Here is a 17910-nt window from a genome sequence, read left to right on the forward strand (position 1 = left end):
TGAACGTGTGTTTGTTTCTTATGGTGTATTGTTGCTAGAAGTGGCATATTCTTTGTGCGTTTATTATGTTCTTGAAGCTTATTTTAGCAGAAAAGTCCATATATACAATAAACTTCAGCTTGTTTTGTTTGATCTATGTTTTATTATTAAGTGCTCTCCTATGCATGACATGGCTCCTAAACCAAGCCTGAAGTCATTGTTGAGCGCCAACAATATGAAAGGGCAAGTGCGAAACACTTAACCAAGAATGTGCCTTTATAGTTGAAGCTATATCTGTTATATGTTGTGCCCAACTTGGGTTCAAGCCGAATTTTAATCCGATCAAACACCAAGCGCAACTATACCCAATAATCACTCTAATTAAGCTCAGATAACCGGAAATTCTCTGAAAATTAGGACGAGGATGATTACTAATGAAGTTCAAAAATACCATTTACATATACAGTAAATGAACAGAGTACAAACTTCAGTACTAAAAATTCCACTGAGACTTTTGTTAGGTAAGTGAACATGTTTCCAGGCCCCCAGCTACCATGTAAATAAAAACAGTAAACAAGACATAGCATGCGTGCTTATCATCTCAAATCTTTGGCCTCTTGTAATGTGTCCCTCTCATTCCCCCAGTTTGTTACTGAGAAATGAAAGCGTCATATGGTAAGAGACAGAGCAATCAACACCATTCATGCGTCTTCATACTAAAAGAATCTAACTCAATAGGCTCATTCAAGCTCACTAATGCTTATGCACTATATATACTTTCTTCATAAACAATAACTGTATCTACTAAGCATAAAGAAGAAAAACATATACACCTATATACCACTCGATATGGGAAAGTACTTAACCGTATCTCTGATCCTTTATTTCATAGGACAGCTGACTCTGCTGGTTTTTTCTAGCATCGTCGAAAGTCCTCAAAAAGTGGAAAATTGGTTCCAGGGATTGAAAGCAGCTGAGCTTAAGGTCACAAAACTTCACTTCTACTTTCATGATTTACGCGAGCACACCTCTGTAGAAGTAGCTTCAGCAAATATTACTGCAAGTTCACCAACTTTGTTCGGTTACTCTGCAATAATGGATGATTCGTTAACAGAAGGGCCCGAGTTCTCTTCCAAACAAGTGGGACGAGTCCAAGGCTTATACGCCTCCGCTTCTTTTAAAGAATTTAGTCTACTTTGTGCTATGACATTGGTCTTTACGGATGAGAAATACAATGGCAGCTCATTAAGCATTTTAGGAAGCAATCCGACGATGCATCAGCACCGTGAAATGCCTATCGTAGGTGGAACTGGAGTTTTCCGGATGGCACGAGGCATTGCTATGCTTACTTACATATTTTTCGATGTTCCTGGTGGGAATGCTACTGTTGAATACAATGTTATAGTTCAACATTATTAAGACTATGTGGTGCTTGCTTTTGAAATTTCCTTTCAGTACTTGGGAATTTTGTTGTATACGTTTCAATGTTTGACTTGTGGTAGATAAACTTTGCAAAGCAGTGATATCGATAATTGTATTAGACTCACAACTGTGTTTGATTACATGCTGGAGATCGAGCTCGGCTCGTTAAGGGCTAGAGCTCGGGTTCGAGCGCGAGCTGGGACTCGAACACAAAAATGTGTTCGTAAAGAAAAAGAGCTTGAGTCGAGTTTTTGGCATGTTTAGCTCGAGTTCGACTCGGCTCGGCTCGGTTCTGTTCTGTTCTAGCTCAGCTCGGTTCAGCTCGAAAAAAATTCAAAAAATAATTATATTTTTTTATATTTGATTATTATGAATTTTATTAAGATTTTTTTATAAATATTTCTCATTTATTGAACCGTATGATGTCAAACTATATACTTTAGTAATTTGAAAAAAGTTTCAGATTAAAATATTGATGTCAAACTATATTCTTTAGTAATTTGAAAAAAGTTTCAGATAAAAATATATTTTTTTAATTTAATATTTAAATAATTAACAAGTGATTTGACTACTACTTGTAACTAGTATTTGTTATCATATTGGTGTTTCGATTTTTTTGAAAACTATTTATGAATGATCCATCCGTACGGATGTCAAAATCTATATATTCGAGTGATATAATAAATTTTTTTGAAAAAATAAATATATTTGGTTTGCTATTTTAACAGTTAACTAGTATTTTGACCGGTACTCCTGTTTAGTCCAATATTGATGTTTTAATTTTTCTAAAAATATTTATGAATGATCCAACCGGACGAATATCAAGATCTATATATTTTTGTGATAAGAGAAAATTTTCTGAAAATATTAAAATTATTTTGTTTATTATTTTAACAATCAACAACGGTTTGAATAGTAATTCTAACTAGTGTTCAGTACCGTATTGATGTTTCGATTTTTCTAAAAATATTTATGAATGATCCATCCGTACGGATATTAAGATCTATATATTTTAGTGATATGATAAAAATTTTAGTAAAAAAAATATACAATACAAGAAAAACAGGCTGAGACAAAAGTTTTAAACCGTTGTCTGAGACCCCAGAAAACCGTTGAGTATCGAGGCACCGTCTGATACGCGTATCAGACAACGGTACTCGTCCATTTTCTGACTTAACCGAAGACAACAACAAAGCTATAAGGAAGCATTGTTAGCAAGTTGGTATACATAACGAATTTCATTATAGAGTGTTGTAAGATATTGTATGAGTCATGCGATTTTTGAAGCATTCCAGACTCAGAAATCATTCACACAATGGTTCTTGTAAAACAATAGCGTTGTATTGCTCTCCTACACTCTCCTACAGTCAATAGTTTCTTAACTTTTACACATTGTCTAAAATGACTAAACACGATGGCATTTTAAAATTTGTGTTGTAAGATATCGTGTTAGTCATGTGTTTCTTAGATGCATAGCACATGATACAACGTTTCCCTTTAGTACAAGCGTTATTCTTTACTCCTACAGTCAACAGTTTTAGAAGAAGCTTTATTTTCCGTGATCTATAATTACAATGGGTTTTGGCTTAGTTTCGTTGTAAGAATCATATTTAACAACTGTCACATATTAATGTTTTTGTTTGTAGAATTATTAGACGATGGTTTTTTGCATAAAACTGTAGAGTAAAAACACTTGTTCACAAGCTTCTCTCTTTTATAAAGAGTTGTAGGAATAATGTAGGGCAATATTTTCATTTTTAGGTAACTGTTATCTGATATCTTTGTTAGGATGGTTTTTTTAGAAAAGATGAAGGGGACAATGACATCATGGTGATACGGTAGTGAGGTCATAATTGAAATTAAAATATTATTAAAATAATTGGTAAATTTGAATGGGTTTGTTAAAAATGAAATAAATAATAATAGTTGGCTGATTGAAAGATGGTAATTTAAGTATGATCGGTTAATGGTAATTAATTAATGTAATAATTATAAGTAGAAAAAGGGATGAATGAATTGTTAAAAATATGATGGATTTATTTTGGAATTCATGAAATGGATCAAATTATAGTAAAGTCTTTGTTACTCAATTAAAATAATATTTAAAATTTGTTAATCGGAAGAATAAATTATATATATTAAAATAATATTATTAATAAATAATAATAAGATGGACTTTACAATTTTGAATGAGTATAATTATAGTTAATCAAAATGATTAGTATATACGTGAGATAGCTAGCAGATTTTAAAGAAATAAATCGGGTATCCTCGTTGAATGATTAAATATTGGTTTTCGAAAACTAAATTATAATTTATGAAAATATTTTATAACCATTATATTATTATATTGAGAAGTTCAATATTTATTTGGGTAGTAATAATATTTTATTTTATCTTGTGTGAATATAACTTTATTTAGTTTCGAGAATTATTATGGGACTCTATTCAGCAGTAAAAGGCTATTGGAAATTATTATTTTTACCTTTTATTATGGAAATGAGGAAAGTTGTTGCTTTTTTCCTACTCATATCGAGAAAATTGTTTGAATGCTGTGTTTTAAATATTTCTTAGAATATTGTTATTCTTTCAGATATTTGTTGAAAATTATTTTTCCTAAATAGGGCATTTGGAGTATAAAAGGTTATTATATTTTGTATTTTATTTTATCCGAAACATTTATACTTCTGGTATTTCATTTTGTCCCATTGTTCGGGAAGACTTATAATTTTGTTCGGTAAAGATTGTCTGGGTCAACCACCTTCAATTTTATATAGATAAATTCTATCTTTTAGAATTATCCAACTTTTTTGAATTCGAACACTGGTCCACTGTTGATAGGTATAAATAAATTATGATTGTATAATTAAATACTGCATTAATTGTACAAGCTGTGGGCTGCTAGGCCCAATAAAAAGATATATGAAACTCAGACCAGAAAGGTTAAGCCTGATGGACCAGATCAGGCCTGATGGAATAAAAAAGGCCCAAAAGCCCTAATTATTAATTAATTTCGTAATTAATTAATAAGGGAAAAATCAGCTATTGAGAAGAGTCCCGATAAGGATATAAATCCTTATAGATTAGCCTCAAGGGGACCTAAAAGGATAAGGAATCAGCTTTCTACTTCCTAGGACTCCTAAGTCTATCCTAATTCAGAGGCTTGTCCACCAAGTCTCCTATACCAAGTCCAATTCAAGGACTCCCACATCTATATAAGGGGCCTCACCCCACAAATCAGAACTACGTTTTTTGACTTGATCCTTGGCAATCAGCAAGGTACGTAGGCATCTTGTTAAGGCAGATTGAGTCACGAAACACAAGAGCAGTCAAATCGAGCCTTGGAGCTCACGTTCCTTAGTATTAAATACAGCAATCATATATAGTAGTTTTAATCCATAACATTTGGCGCCGTCTGTGGGAAAAACGGAACAACAACCATGGCGAGAACACGGAGAACAACCAGCACTCTGGAGGAGGGAACATCATCAGGGACAACCCAGGTGATTTCACCAACCGTGGAGGTTCCTCCCCATTCAACTTATGCATCTACTCAGGGGGAAGCCCAGACAGGGGCAACTCATCCTCAGCCACAAGGGACAACTCCCCCGACTATTCAAGGTACGAATCCTCAAGTTCAACAAATACATATACCTGTGAATTCTCGACCCGTCGGGTATGAATATTCAACTATTGTTACTACTAACCCCCCTTATGGGATGCCCCTTCACCCTGAGGTTGGAGGAAGTGGATATGCTGGGCGAAGCGAAGCACGAGGGCGGTCGCCCCCCAATATACGAGGTTTGGATCCTATCCCTGAGGATCGGAAATTTTCTGGTCCATACACTGAGAGAGACTCCGAATCTTCGGATGATGAAGTAGCCCCGAGAAGGAGGCGTCCTGGAAAAGAGCCAATGGCCGATGGAAGGCAACGCCCCCAAAGCACCCCAGGGGCGAATCCCCAAGAAGTACAGGAAAAGATCAGGGCTCATGAGGCTGAAATCCAAAGGCTGAGGCGTGATTTGGAGGCTCACCAAGCCACCAGACCCCACATACCTCCTAGGGGGAGAAATCCTCCTCCTATCATAGACCTGGATGGTCCGGTAAGAAGAAGGGCTGCTGTCCCAAGAACTGATCCAAGCAATCTCCTTCCCCTTGGAGATCCTGATGATCCAACTCCACCCTTCACAGAAGAGATAATGAATGCCCATATCTCAAGAAAATTCAAGATGCCCACTATCAAAGCCTATGATGGCACGGGAGACCCCGCTAATCATGTTAGGACATTCTCTAATGCACTGCTGCTGCAACCCGTGAATGATGCTATAAAATGTCGGGCCTTCCCTCAAACCCTGTCGGGTATGGCTCAAAGATGGTACAGTCGCCTACCCCCAAATTCTATTGGATCATTCAGAGAATTAAGTCAGGCTTTTATTAAGCAATTCATCAGTGGAAGAGTCCATGAGAAAAGTTCAGCATCTCTTATGAGTCTTGTGCAGGGAGCTAAAGAATCCTTAAGAGATTACCTAAATCGTTTTACAAAGGAGGCTTTAAAAGTCCCAGACCTTGATGATAAGGTAGCCATGATAGCACTACAACAAGGAACTAGGGATGAGTTTTTCAAAATGTCTTTGGCTAAACGACCCCCTGAGAGCATGTTGCAGCTCCAAGAGAGGGCAGGGAAGTATATCAAGGTTGAAGAAAGTATGAGGAAGACCGTAGTAAGTAATGAGCCCACTGGAGGCAAGAAACGAAAAACTGATTTGGAGTATATCGCTAAGGATAAATATCCTAGAACTGAACAAAACCCTGATTCAACCCCCAAGAAGGGAGGACCTGGGCAAAAGTTCACTGAATACGCTAAGCTGAATGCTCCCAGAAGTCAGATTTTGATGGAGATTGAGAAAGACAGAGATATTCGCTGGCCTAAGCCCTTGAAGGCTGATCCCGCCAAGCTAGATAAGGGCAAGTATTGCAGGTTTCACAAAGATGTTGGCCATGACACCGATGAGTGTAGGCAGTTGAAAGATGAAATTGAGTTTTTGATTCGAAAAGGAAGATTGAACAAGTATACTGGAGATGGAGGAGACAGAAATAATAATGGAAGGAAGAACTTTGAAGATCGTAGGAGGGACCAAGATGATCAGGGGCGGAATCCCCAACCTAGAGGACCAGTTATAAACACCATTTATGGAGGGCCGAGACCTCGAGGGCCTGTGATAAACACGATCTTTGGAGGTCCAACTGCTGCTGGATTGTCCAAAAATTCCAGAAAGGCATATACTAGAGAGGTTATGCATATTGTTGGAGAAGCCCCGAAGAGGGCCAGGACAGAAGTAACATTGGCTTTTGATGATTCCGACCTAGAGGGTGTGAAGTTTCCCCATGACGACCCGCTGGTCATAACGCCGATAATAGGAAATAGCCCGGTTAAGAGGGTCCTTGTGGATAATGGTGCTTCTGTGGATATCTTGCTCCATGACACCTTTCTAAGGATGGGGTATAACGACTCCCAGTTGACACCAACCGACATGCCGATATATGGATTTGCTGGAGTAGAATGTCCTGTGGAAGGGATAATTAAATTGCCAACCACCATAGGTACGGAGCCAAGGCAAGCAACGCAGATGCTGGATTTTGTGGTGGTAAAGGCTAGTTCAACTTATAATGCTATCATGGGGAGAACAGGGATACATGCCTTCAAGGCAGTCCCCTCTTCCTACCATTCAGTCATGAAGTTTCCCACCCGAAACGGGATTGGAGAAGAGACAGGAGATCAAAAAATGGCTAGAAGCTGTTATGTGGCCTCTTTGAGGGCAGATGGAGTCGGGGGGCAGGTTCTTCCTATTGAAGATATGGATGTTCGAGAAAATGATGAGAATAGAGGAAGGCCAGCAGAAGAATTGGTTTCGGTTCCTTTAGATCCCAAGAATCCTGAGAGGATGACTTTCATTGGAGCTACATTAGAGGAGCCCCTTAGAGGGAAGTTAGTGAAATTTTTGCAAGAAAATAGTGATGTGTTTGCATGGTCAGCAGCTGATATGCCAGGCATAGACCCGGAGTTAATTACCCACAAGTTAAACGTGGATCCAAGCCGGAAGACAGTGAAACAAAAGAAAAGAAATTTTGCCCCGGAAAGACAAGAGGCTATAAAGCAGGAAGTGGAAAAGCTCTTAGAGGCTGGTTTCATTGAGGAGATTCAATTTCCGGAGTGGTTAGCAAACCCTGTAATGGTGAAGAAGGCTAATGGAAAGTGGAGGATGTGTATAGACTTCACCGATCTGAATGATGCATGCCCCAAAGACTGTTTTCCGCTGCCTAGAATTGATACTTTGATTGATGCCACCGCTGGACATGAGATGCTGAGTTTCATGGATGGGTTTAGCGGATACAACCAGATCAAAATGCATAAGGATGACATTCCAAAGGTATCATTTATCACTGACTTTGGTGTTTATTGTTATCTTGTTATGGCGTTTGGTCTCAAGAATGCAGGAGCCACCTATCAAAGGTTGGTGAATAAAATTTTTAAGGATCTTATTGGGAAGACTATGGAAGTCTATGTTGATGACATGCTAGTCAAGAGTCTAGTAAAGACTGATCATATAACCCATTTGAGGGAAGCTTTTGAGGTCCTGAGGTACCACAAGATGATGTTGAATCCCACGAAGTGTGCTTTCGGAGTAGGATCTGGAAAATTCTTGGGATTGATGGTCTCAAAGAGGGGAATTGAGGCTAACCCCGATAAAATAAAGGCAATCCTGGACATGGAACCCCCAAAAACTGTCAAGGATGTTCAGAAACTCACAGGAAGGGTTGCTGCGCTAGGACGATTCATCTCCAAGTCAGGAGACAAGTGCTTGTCATTCTTCAAGTCATTAAAGAACATTAAAGACTTTGTATGGAGTGAGGAAAATCCAAAGGCATTTGAAGAGTTAAAGAAGTATATGGGCCAGGCCCCGTTGTTGGCCAAGCCAGTTCTGGGTGAAGTTTTATTCTTGTACTTGGCTGTTTCAGAAAGCGCCTTGAGCGCGGTGTTGGTTAAGGAGGAACTGAAAGTCCAGAAACCCGTATACTATGTCAGCAAAATTTTGCATGGTGCTGAGTTGAATTATTCAGCCATTGAGAAATTCGCTTTAGCCTTGGTAATGGCTTCAAGAAAGCTGCGTCCTTATTTTCAAGCTCACCAAATTGAAGTGCTAACAAATCAGCCACTGAGAAATATCATTCACAGTCCCAAGGCAAGTGGGAGACTAATTAAGTGGGCAATAGAGTTGGGAGAGTTCGATCTCAAGTATAAGCCACGTATGGCCATAAAAGCCCAGGCACTAGCTGACTTCGTGGTGGAATGTACCATACCCAACCAAGAAGTTGGGGGGCAGGAAGATACCACACCTCAAGACAAGGGAGTCGACAATGGGGACAAGGAGAAAGAATATTGGGTTCTCTATTTTGATGGAGCATCAAAAACAAATTCCAGTGGAGCAGGGTTGGTTTTGCAAAGCCCTGATGGATTCTTAATTGAGTATGCCATGAAGCTAGACTTCCCAACCACAAACAATGAGGCAGAGTATGAAGCCCTGATTGCTGGCCTTGGTCTAGCTGGGACACTTAGAGTCAAAAACTTAAAGGTCCGTGGAGACTCGAAGTTGATCATATCCCAGGTAAAGGGAGAATTTGAAGCAAGGGATGATACGATGGCAAAGTATGTTCGCCTAGTAAGGGCTGTGATGACCCAATTTAATGAATGCCATGTTGAACACATTCCAAGGGAAGAAAATGCTAAAGCAGATGCGCTATCAAAGTTTGCTTCATCTGAGATTGAAGAAAGTTCAGGAAGTGTGTACTTCCGTGTTTTGAAGACACGAAGCATAGATGTTAAGCTTGTGGCTCCCGTAGGCTTGGGGACGTCATGGATTGATCCCATCAAGGCTCACATTTAGACCGGTTGGTTGCCAAGCGATACAATTGAGGCACGGAAGTTAACTGTTCGAGCACTAAGGTACTCTTTGATAGATGGGATTCTATATAAAAGATCTTTCGTGGTTCCTTACTTGAGGTGTCTCAGGCCCGATGAGGCACGCTTGGCTCTTGAGGAAGTGCATGAAGGCATTTGCGGGCAGCACTTGGGGGGCAGGGCCTTGGCTCATAAGTTAACCCGTTTAGGCTTTTATTGGCCAAAAATGATGGCTGATGCCAAAGAATATGTGAAGAAGTGTGACCGCTGTCAAAAGCATGCACCAATTGTTAGACAACCCCCCGAGATGCTGACCTCTATCAACTCACCTATTCCCTTTGCCATGTGGGGGATGGATATTCTAGGGCCTTTTCCTATGGCCACGGCACAAAGGAAATTTCTGATTGTAGCCATTGATTATTTCACCAAGTGGATTGAAGCCAAACCTTTGGCCAAAATCACAACTAAGCAGGTTGCACAATTCCTGTGGGAAAACATTATGTGCCGATATGGAATTCCCCGTATCCTCGTCACTGACAATGGAACGCAATTCAACAATGAGGAATTCAAGAAGTATTGTGAAGAAAATGAAATTGAGTTACGATTCACCTCTGTGGCTCACCCGCAAGCCAATGGGCAAGCGGAGGTAGCAAATCGGATAATCCTGGATGGATTAAAGAAGAGGATCGAGAAGTCAAGAAATAATTGGGTGGACGAGATACTTCCCATATTGTGGGCCTATAGGACTACCTGTAGAGTCACGACAAATGCAACTCCTTTCATGTTGGCATATGGGGCGGAAGCAGTAGTTCCCGTGGAGATATCACATTCTTCTCCAAGGATTCAGGCTTTTGATGAAAAAGAAAATGAGGAAGGGCAGAAGTTAGCCCTGGATTTAATCGATGAAGTGCGAGATAAAGCACACGCAAAGATAGTAGAATATCAGAAAAAGGCTTCATTCTACTACAACCTAAGGGTTAAAGAGAGGTTTTTCAAACAAGGTGACCTAGTCTTGAGAAAAATAGAGGCTTCTGGTGTCGGACAGAAAGGAAAGCTTGCCCCAAATTGGGAAGGGCCGTATAGAGTCAAGAGCGTTCAGGGTAGAGGAACCTACAAGCTGGAGACTATGGATGGTTTTGAAGTCCCGAGAACCTGGCACGCACAAAACCTGAAGGTTTACTACGTGTGAGATGGTCGAAGTACGATTCTCACTCGTCAGGATGGCGAGTAGGTTGAAAAGCACCTTGAAGCTTTGCTTGCTTAGGATTTATATGTTTTAGTTTTATTACGAAATTTATTAAGACTTGTGTAAGGGACGAATCCCAGACAATTTTATGAAATTCATAAGTTCTTCAAAGTATGTTTGTGGCCTAACAAATAAAAATCAAATGCATGGATGCAAGCATAAAAGGTGATAAATGAAATAGATCTGATAGATGTTACAAAAGTTTGATAAATAAAGTCTCGAAAATAAAAAAAACCACGCAGGGCTGAAAAAGCTCTAAGGAGCTGAAGTACCCTCGGCATCCATATCATCGTCCTCTCCACTCTCGCTGGATGTCTCTGTCGTCTCGGAGGAGGAGGAAGAGCTGTCGTCCTCAGCAGGTCTGGAAGAAGACTCGGGAGGAGGAAGGAGTGGATCCTGAGGAACATGGTCTGAGACAACTACTCGGGTACGAAACCTCTGTAGCAAAGCCTCGTCATCAGGACAGATATAGTCCGCCGGGTTAATATCAGGACAAGCCTCGTTCACGGTCCCAAGGGCCGTGTCCCAACCAGTCCTAAAAAACTCGGGAAAGACTGAATCATCCCTAATCCTCATAGATTGGGCAAACTCCTCCGAGTCCAGATAGTTGTCTATAGCCTTATCCTTATCCGCCCGAAGTACCACCAGCTCGGCGTTAGACTCTCCGAGTTCTTCCTCCTTGCGCTTGAGCTTCTTCTCCAGGGTAGCAAACTTCTTCTGCTGCCTCCTGAGGGCATTATCGGCCTTATCAGAAGCCCGCTTCCATGATTCGGCTTGCCTCACAGCGCCTTGAAAGTAGGCGTTAGACTGAAACAAAACAATTAACAAAGTATAAGGCAAGAAAGTGCTACAAGAATGAGAAATAAGTTTAAAAAAGAGAAGGCATACCGAAGCCAGAGATTGGGCTCCCATGAGCTTAATCCTCTCAAGGTCAGGGGTGGCCACCACATCAGTAAAGTCCTTTGGAGTCACGCTATGATAGGACCAATCCCAAGCATGCTTCGTGGAACCAACCACGGTATCCCCTCGGCGGAATCCCCAGAGAGGCTGAAAGGCGCCTGTAGCAGCAGCAGCAGGGGCAGCAGCAGTGATAGGAGCATTATGGCCCTCAGCTCCTTCAGTTGAAGCCTCCCCCATAGGCTCCTTGTGCTTTCTCAAGAAGATAGGCTCTGTCGCCTTTCCTCGGGTGTCTAGGCCTGCTAACCGAGCTTTCTTCATCCTAGCTGTTTCCTCGACCAAGGGGACATTGTCCTCGTTAATCTCCTTAGCAGCTGAAACAAAGCAAAAGACAAAATAAGTGATGTTAATAATGCGTGAAATAAAGAAAAATTGAGAAGGGAAGAGAAATACCCTGTTGAGAAACAGAGGATAGTCCCACATGAATCAGGGAAAACTCTTCTAAAAGAGTCCAGCTGGTGGTGGTGCCATCATCCTGAGTGAGCCCATTGTAAATGATAGTTTCTTCAGGAGTTAAGTGAATGGATTTGAGGCTACCATCACTGACCTTCCCGAAGGAAGATCGAAAGAGCGTGCCCCAGTCGCCATTCTCCCAACGTAACCCAACGAAACTATTCCTCCAATTTGGATTATTATCAGGAATAGAGGCGCTATTAAAGATATGTTTGCTTTTGGGCCTTTGTTTGACATAAACCCAGCCACAAATATTGGAAGAACTATTGTAACATTGAAAGACTTTCCTAAAAACGGCTACAGAAAGAGGAAAGCCCTCCCTAAGACAACAAACCATAAAACATAGAATATTCCTCCAGGCGTTTGGAGGAAGCTGACACGGGTTGATTTGTAAGTCAGCCAAAAGATGAGGGATAAAAGGATGGAAAGGGAACCTAAGCCCAGCATTAAGGGCGTCGGTGTAGATGAAGAGAGTATCGGGCCTCCAGTGGCAAGTACGGTCACCACCAGAGACTGGAACTAGTCTAAAGGGGGGAGGGACGTTATAACGAGCATTTAGTTTATTGAAATCTATGTTATGCCAAGTATTACAGTGATTAAAGGAGTCGAGATGTGCAGTGGAAGGATATTCACCCCCCCCTAGTATTAATCATATCAATTAAAGACATATATGAAGAGCGGATCTCGATATCCTTACCTCGTTTTGAAGCCGAGGCTATCTTGGCCGCCCTCTCGGAACTCTTGTCAGCCATCTAGTAAAGACTGGAAAAGACTTGGGAGGAAGAAGGAGTGGATTTGAGAGAGGAGAAGATTAGAAAGTTCGAGATGAAGAGAAATGAAATGAGAGGTGTGAAGAATCACACTCTCATCCCACCTATATATAGGAGAAATAAATGGATAATGGACCTTAAAAAGCCCATTTGGGCCCAAAAGTTGGAAGGTTCTGGAAGTTCCTGGAAAATTCAAGAGAATTCTAGTAAAAAATCAAAAGAAAAACTTTAGTTTTTTCAAGATTTTGGAAGAATCCAGAAAGATATTAGAAGAGTTTGGAATTTGGGCTTAGAAATGAGGCCCAATTCTAAAAAAAACCTTGAAAAAATAAAGCCCAGCTAAGGGCCCAAGTGTTTAAAAAGCCCAGAAAAGGGCCCAGATATTTAAGGTTAACAGCCCATAACCCAAAATCCAGTCATAATGGGCCAAAAGAATGAAGGCCCAGCTAAGTGAAGGTGGCCCAAAAATAAAGTCCAGGGAGAAATGGATAAAAAGATCAGGAATATGACCCAATTCGACCAGGAATCATGGGGAAATCCTGGTCGAAATACAGGAGGTCGAAATTGCTTCGATCAAGGCACGAAATGGTACTTAAATCGGTCAAAATATTAGTTCCTGACCGAAATGGTCAGAATTCTGATCGAGAATGAATAAAACAGAAGAACTTTCGACCAGAAAGCAAGGCAAGATCCTGGTCGAATGGATCCTGCCCGAAATTGCTTCGACCAAGGCATCAAATGATGGCTAATTCGGTCAAAAAGCAGGACTCCTGACCGAAAAGGACAAAAATCCTGGTCGAAAAATTTCTGGTCGAAAATTGTATAAAAAAAAAAAGGGGGGGGGGAAATCCTGGCCGAAATTCGACCAGGACCTCTGCTCGAATATTCCTGCTCGAAAATCCTTCGACCAGGGCTGAAAGAAGGTTAATTCGACCAGGATCCTGGTCGAATGGATTCCTGGTCGAAAAATTGCATAAAAAAAAAAGGAAGAAAAAGGGAAGAAAAAGCCTGGAAAATTACAAAAAATAATAATAAGGAAATTCCTTAAATAATTTCTGAAAAATGTTAATATTTTCAGAAATAAGGAATAAATCTAGAAAATTAAGGATAAATCCCAGAAATTAGGGAAAAAATCCAGAAAAATAAGGAAATTCCTTAAATTCCTTAAATAATTTCTGAAAAATGTTAATATTTTCAGAAAATTAAGGAAAAATCCAGAAAATTAGGATAAATCCCAGAAATTAAGGGAAAAATCCAGAAATTAAGGATAAATCCAGAAAATTAGGGAAAAAATCCAGAAATTAAGGATAAATCCCAGAAAATTGAGGGAAAAATCCAGAAATTAAGGATAAATCCCAGAAAATTAAGGGAAAAATCCAGAAATTAAGGGAAAAATCCAGAAATTAAGGATAAATCCCAGAAAAATAAGGAAAAATTAGGGAAAATCCCAGAAAAATTAGGGAAAATTCCAGAAATTAGGGAAAAATCCCGGAAATAAGGGAAAAATTCCTGGAAATTAAGATAATTCCTGAATAAAAGGAAAAATTCATTGTAAATGTGTAGGTCGCTCCACACTTTAAGGAAAAACGAAACCCTGTAAGGGAACAAATAGACTTAACTTCTGCGAAACATAATCAATGTTTCCCAAAAGTTGGGGGGCAAATGATAGGGATAAATAAATTATGATTGTATAATTAAATACTGCATTAATTGTACAAGCTGTGGGCTGCTAGGCCCAATAAAAAGATATATGAAACTCAGACCAGAAAGGTTAAGCCTGATGGACCAGATCAGGCCTGATGGAATAAAAAAGGCCCAAAAGCCCTAATTATTAATTAATTTCGTAATTAATTAATAAGGGAAAAATCAGCTATTGAGAAGAGTCCCGATAAGGATATAAATCCTTATAGATTAGCCTCAAGGGGACCTAAAAGGATAAGGAATCAGCTTCCTACTTCCTAGGACTCCTAAGTCTATCCTAATTCAGAGGCTTGTCCACCAAGTCTCCTATACCAAGTCCAATTCAAGGACTCCCACATCTATATAAGGGGCCTCACCCCACAAATCAGAACTACGTTTTTTGACTTGATCCTTGGCAATCAGCAAGGTACGTAGGCATCTTGTTAAGGCAGATTGAGTCACGAAACACAAGAGCAGTCAAATCGAGCCTTGGAGCTCACGTTCCTTAGTATTAAATACAGCAATCATATATAGTAGTTTTAATCCATAACAACTGTTAAAATCAATTAAAATAAAATGCAGGTAAAAATTCGGTTGGGATATTCATAGTGATTAAATCGTGTTATCATCTGAATCAAACTTTATTCGTGATTTATTGTCCGTCTTGTTTCTATTGGTTATTTCTATTGCTTCAGAATAACCACATATTTCTTTTGAACTCAATCATTCTCATTGTTCGAGTTGATTAAATTTAATTAGAAAATAGGGTGGTGCATTGTTCGTGCTATTCAACAGTTAATTTTTTATGACTTCTAATTAGTTCACTGTTCGAGCTAATATGGTTTATTTGAAGAGTGTTGACAGTGTGTCAAGCTTGACGAGTAAACTTTTAGATGCACACATTTTAGTTTTACTTTCGGAAAGAATTACTCTGGGACTCTTACTCTAAATTGGTCTACATAGCCTGGGAATGTTGACCATAGTTAACATGGTCCAGAAACATTAACCATAGTTAGCATGGCCCGAGAACGATAACTATGACAATATGATTGAAAATCCGAATCGTCTGATATTAGGATTTATGGCTCTTGGAGTCATGGTTGGACATGAAACCATTTATTTATGCTAGCAAGAAATAAAATATTTAGCGGTATTTTCTTAAGGGCACCGATCACGTCCGGGAAAATACTGCAGGAGGACGATACTTATGGCATGGTAGTTGATCACGCTATGGGATATTAGGTTGGATGACCAGTACTCTTAAACTCTTTTCGTGTTTGTCTCATAAGTGATGATCATTGAGATAGAGTTGAAATTGTTATCAAGTCGGATATTTTACTTGTGAATTGTGATATTTGGATCATGGTATTATCTTGCTTTATCATTCATTAAATTTTCTTTTGATATATGATCCATTGGTTAAGTAGATAACTTGCTGGGTATTTGAGTGCTCACTCTTGCTATTATTATACTTTTTAGCAGTTAAGACTGAAAGTGATGAACTCGTCAAGCGACAACAGAAGGGGAAGGGGAAACTCCAAACCATGTGTGATGATAGTAAGATTTTCCTTGTCGGACGTTCTCCTCAAAGCTACCTTACTATCTTTTGTTTAATAACTATGTCTATGTATAATAAAAGTGAAGTTGTGTACTATGGTTCGCAGAGTTGTAAAGTGATGTTGTAACTATGTCTGCATCAATAGATTGTTATGTGTTTCTGTATTTTATCCAAGTTGTAATAATAAAACATGTATGTACTACACTGAATGACGTGACGACCTAAACCCGCGGAAGGACAGGTTTAGGGGCATTACAATTTTTTTTTAAAAATCGAGTACAATTGGTCAATAATATCATACAGTGCGTTTCTGGTGGACTTTTTTCCGACTACTTATAACTGACAAGTGATCAATAAATACAGTTAGAGATTTCTGGGTGAGTTTTTGCCCATGAACTAGTCAGTTGTAGCATTTATGTGGTCAGTGTTTTCTGGGTTTGTCGGCTATGCGTTGGTCGGAATTGATAGTGACGTGAAAACTGACCCTAATTGCCTCGTAACCGACCATTGTTGGTTGGTTATAATATTATTTATGACTACTTTCGATGGTCGGTTATTTGGGTCGGTTATAATCTATTTTTCTGACCATTCTTTGTTGATCAGAAATAAGTTGTTCATAAAAGTCGCATAAATCCCAAATTCTTTATATAAATAAATTCTAGAATCTCTAGCATCTCCGACGCTATTATGCTTTATTTAATTCATAAGTAGTTACAATTTATTAAAGGGGCTGTTGCGTGATCCCGTAGAATTTACCCAGTACGCACTCGAAAGATAGTGGATGCGGGTTATCTACGATAAGAAAAAAAACTGAGATTCTAAGATATTTGGTGACATGTTAGTGAGTTTTTATTGAATATTTTTTTGTGGTGTTTGGTGACATGTTACTGAGTTTTTAATGAAATTTTTTTGTGATACTTTTATGAATCAATTTTTAATGTGAATATCCCAAATATTTGACACACCACTGACAAAATCCTGTATCCCCATTGGGCCTATCATGCGTCCTATGCTTATCTGTATTTACTCTCAAATTTACTAATAATAATGTTTCTTTAGATTATATTTATTTTGGCATAATACAAAAACAATCAGCCTCGAATTGGTAGGGGTACGCATAAATGAATCAACATGCGGTAAGGATCAAGTTGTATTGATAAATTCTTATAATAGTTGTCATCTGGCTGGTAAATACTATTTTGCGAAATTTTACTTGAAGAAAATCTTGTTTAGGACAAATTCAACTATCTTCAAGATGCGCCTGAGACGGCCATGCCGGACGTATGGTCGGGTCTAAAAAGTTTAAGGGTTTTCTTTTGTTTGTTTTCAATCTATCACTGTAAAATACAAATTATGCATATTTTTATTAAAAAGAATCCAGTAATTAATATATATTAATTCTAGTGAAATAAATTTTAGATGTATATGAAATTTTGCTTTTAAATCAACTCTCAAATCATTATCGTTATTGGAATTCATTTTTAAAGAGAGGACCAAAAGGATATAAAATTTGAAATATTATATATTAAGATACTAGGTTATTATATCCGTTACAATTACTTTTAATTTGTGTGTTAAAATAAGTATAAGTGGAGATGTGTATTTCTCTCAGATGAAATTGTTCATGTCAAAATTAAAATTCAACTTTAATCATGATTATAATATAATATGGCTGACCCATTGTGGACCTGTGTCATTAAAAATTTAAACACCTGCAAAAAATTATCACTACTTGTGTACTGTATATATATCCCAGCCGGCTCGCATCTCTTCCCGACTGCCTATAAATACAGTTTGACATCGGCTTAAATAGGATCACACTCAAAAATAGAAAGAAAAAGCAAGCGCTTGCTAAATATATATATCATACAAATAACTTGTAACACAA

The 17910-nt window shown here is 38.8% G+C and overlaps 1 protein-coding gene across 1 annotated transcript; it reads left to right on the forward strand.

Moving 5' to 3' along the window:
* The first annotated feature begins 828 nt into the window (after positions 1-828).
* Positions 829-1398, forward strand: LOC141665824 (dirigent protein 22-like). The gene has a single exon (XM_074471808.1). It carries the CDS (start codon positions 829-831, stop codon positions 1396-1398), a length of 570 nt encoding a protein of 189 aa, XP_074327909.1.
* The last annotated feature ends 16512 nt before the right edge of the window (positions 1399-17910 follow it).

The sequence above is a fragment of the Apium graveolens genome, chromosome 6 (genome assembly GCF_009905375.1).
Source record: "Apium graveolens cultivar Ventura chromosome 6, ASM990537v1, whole genome shotgun sequence".
NCBI lineage: Eukaryota > Viridiplantae > Streptophyta > Magnoliopsida > Apiales > Apiaceae > Apium > Apium graveolens.

Bases quoted from the DNA above. Each gene is read 5' to 3' on its own strand.
- LOC141665824 (XM_074471808.1), top strand. From the start codon at position 829: ATGGGAAAGTACTTAACCGTATCTCTGATCCTTTATTTCATAGGACAG.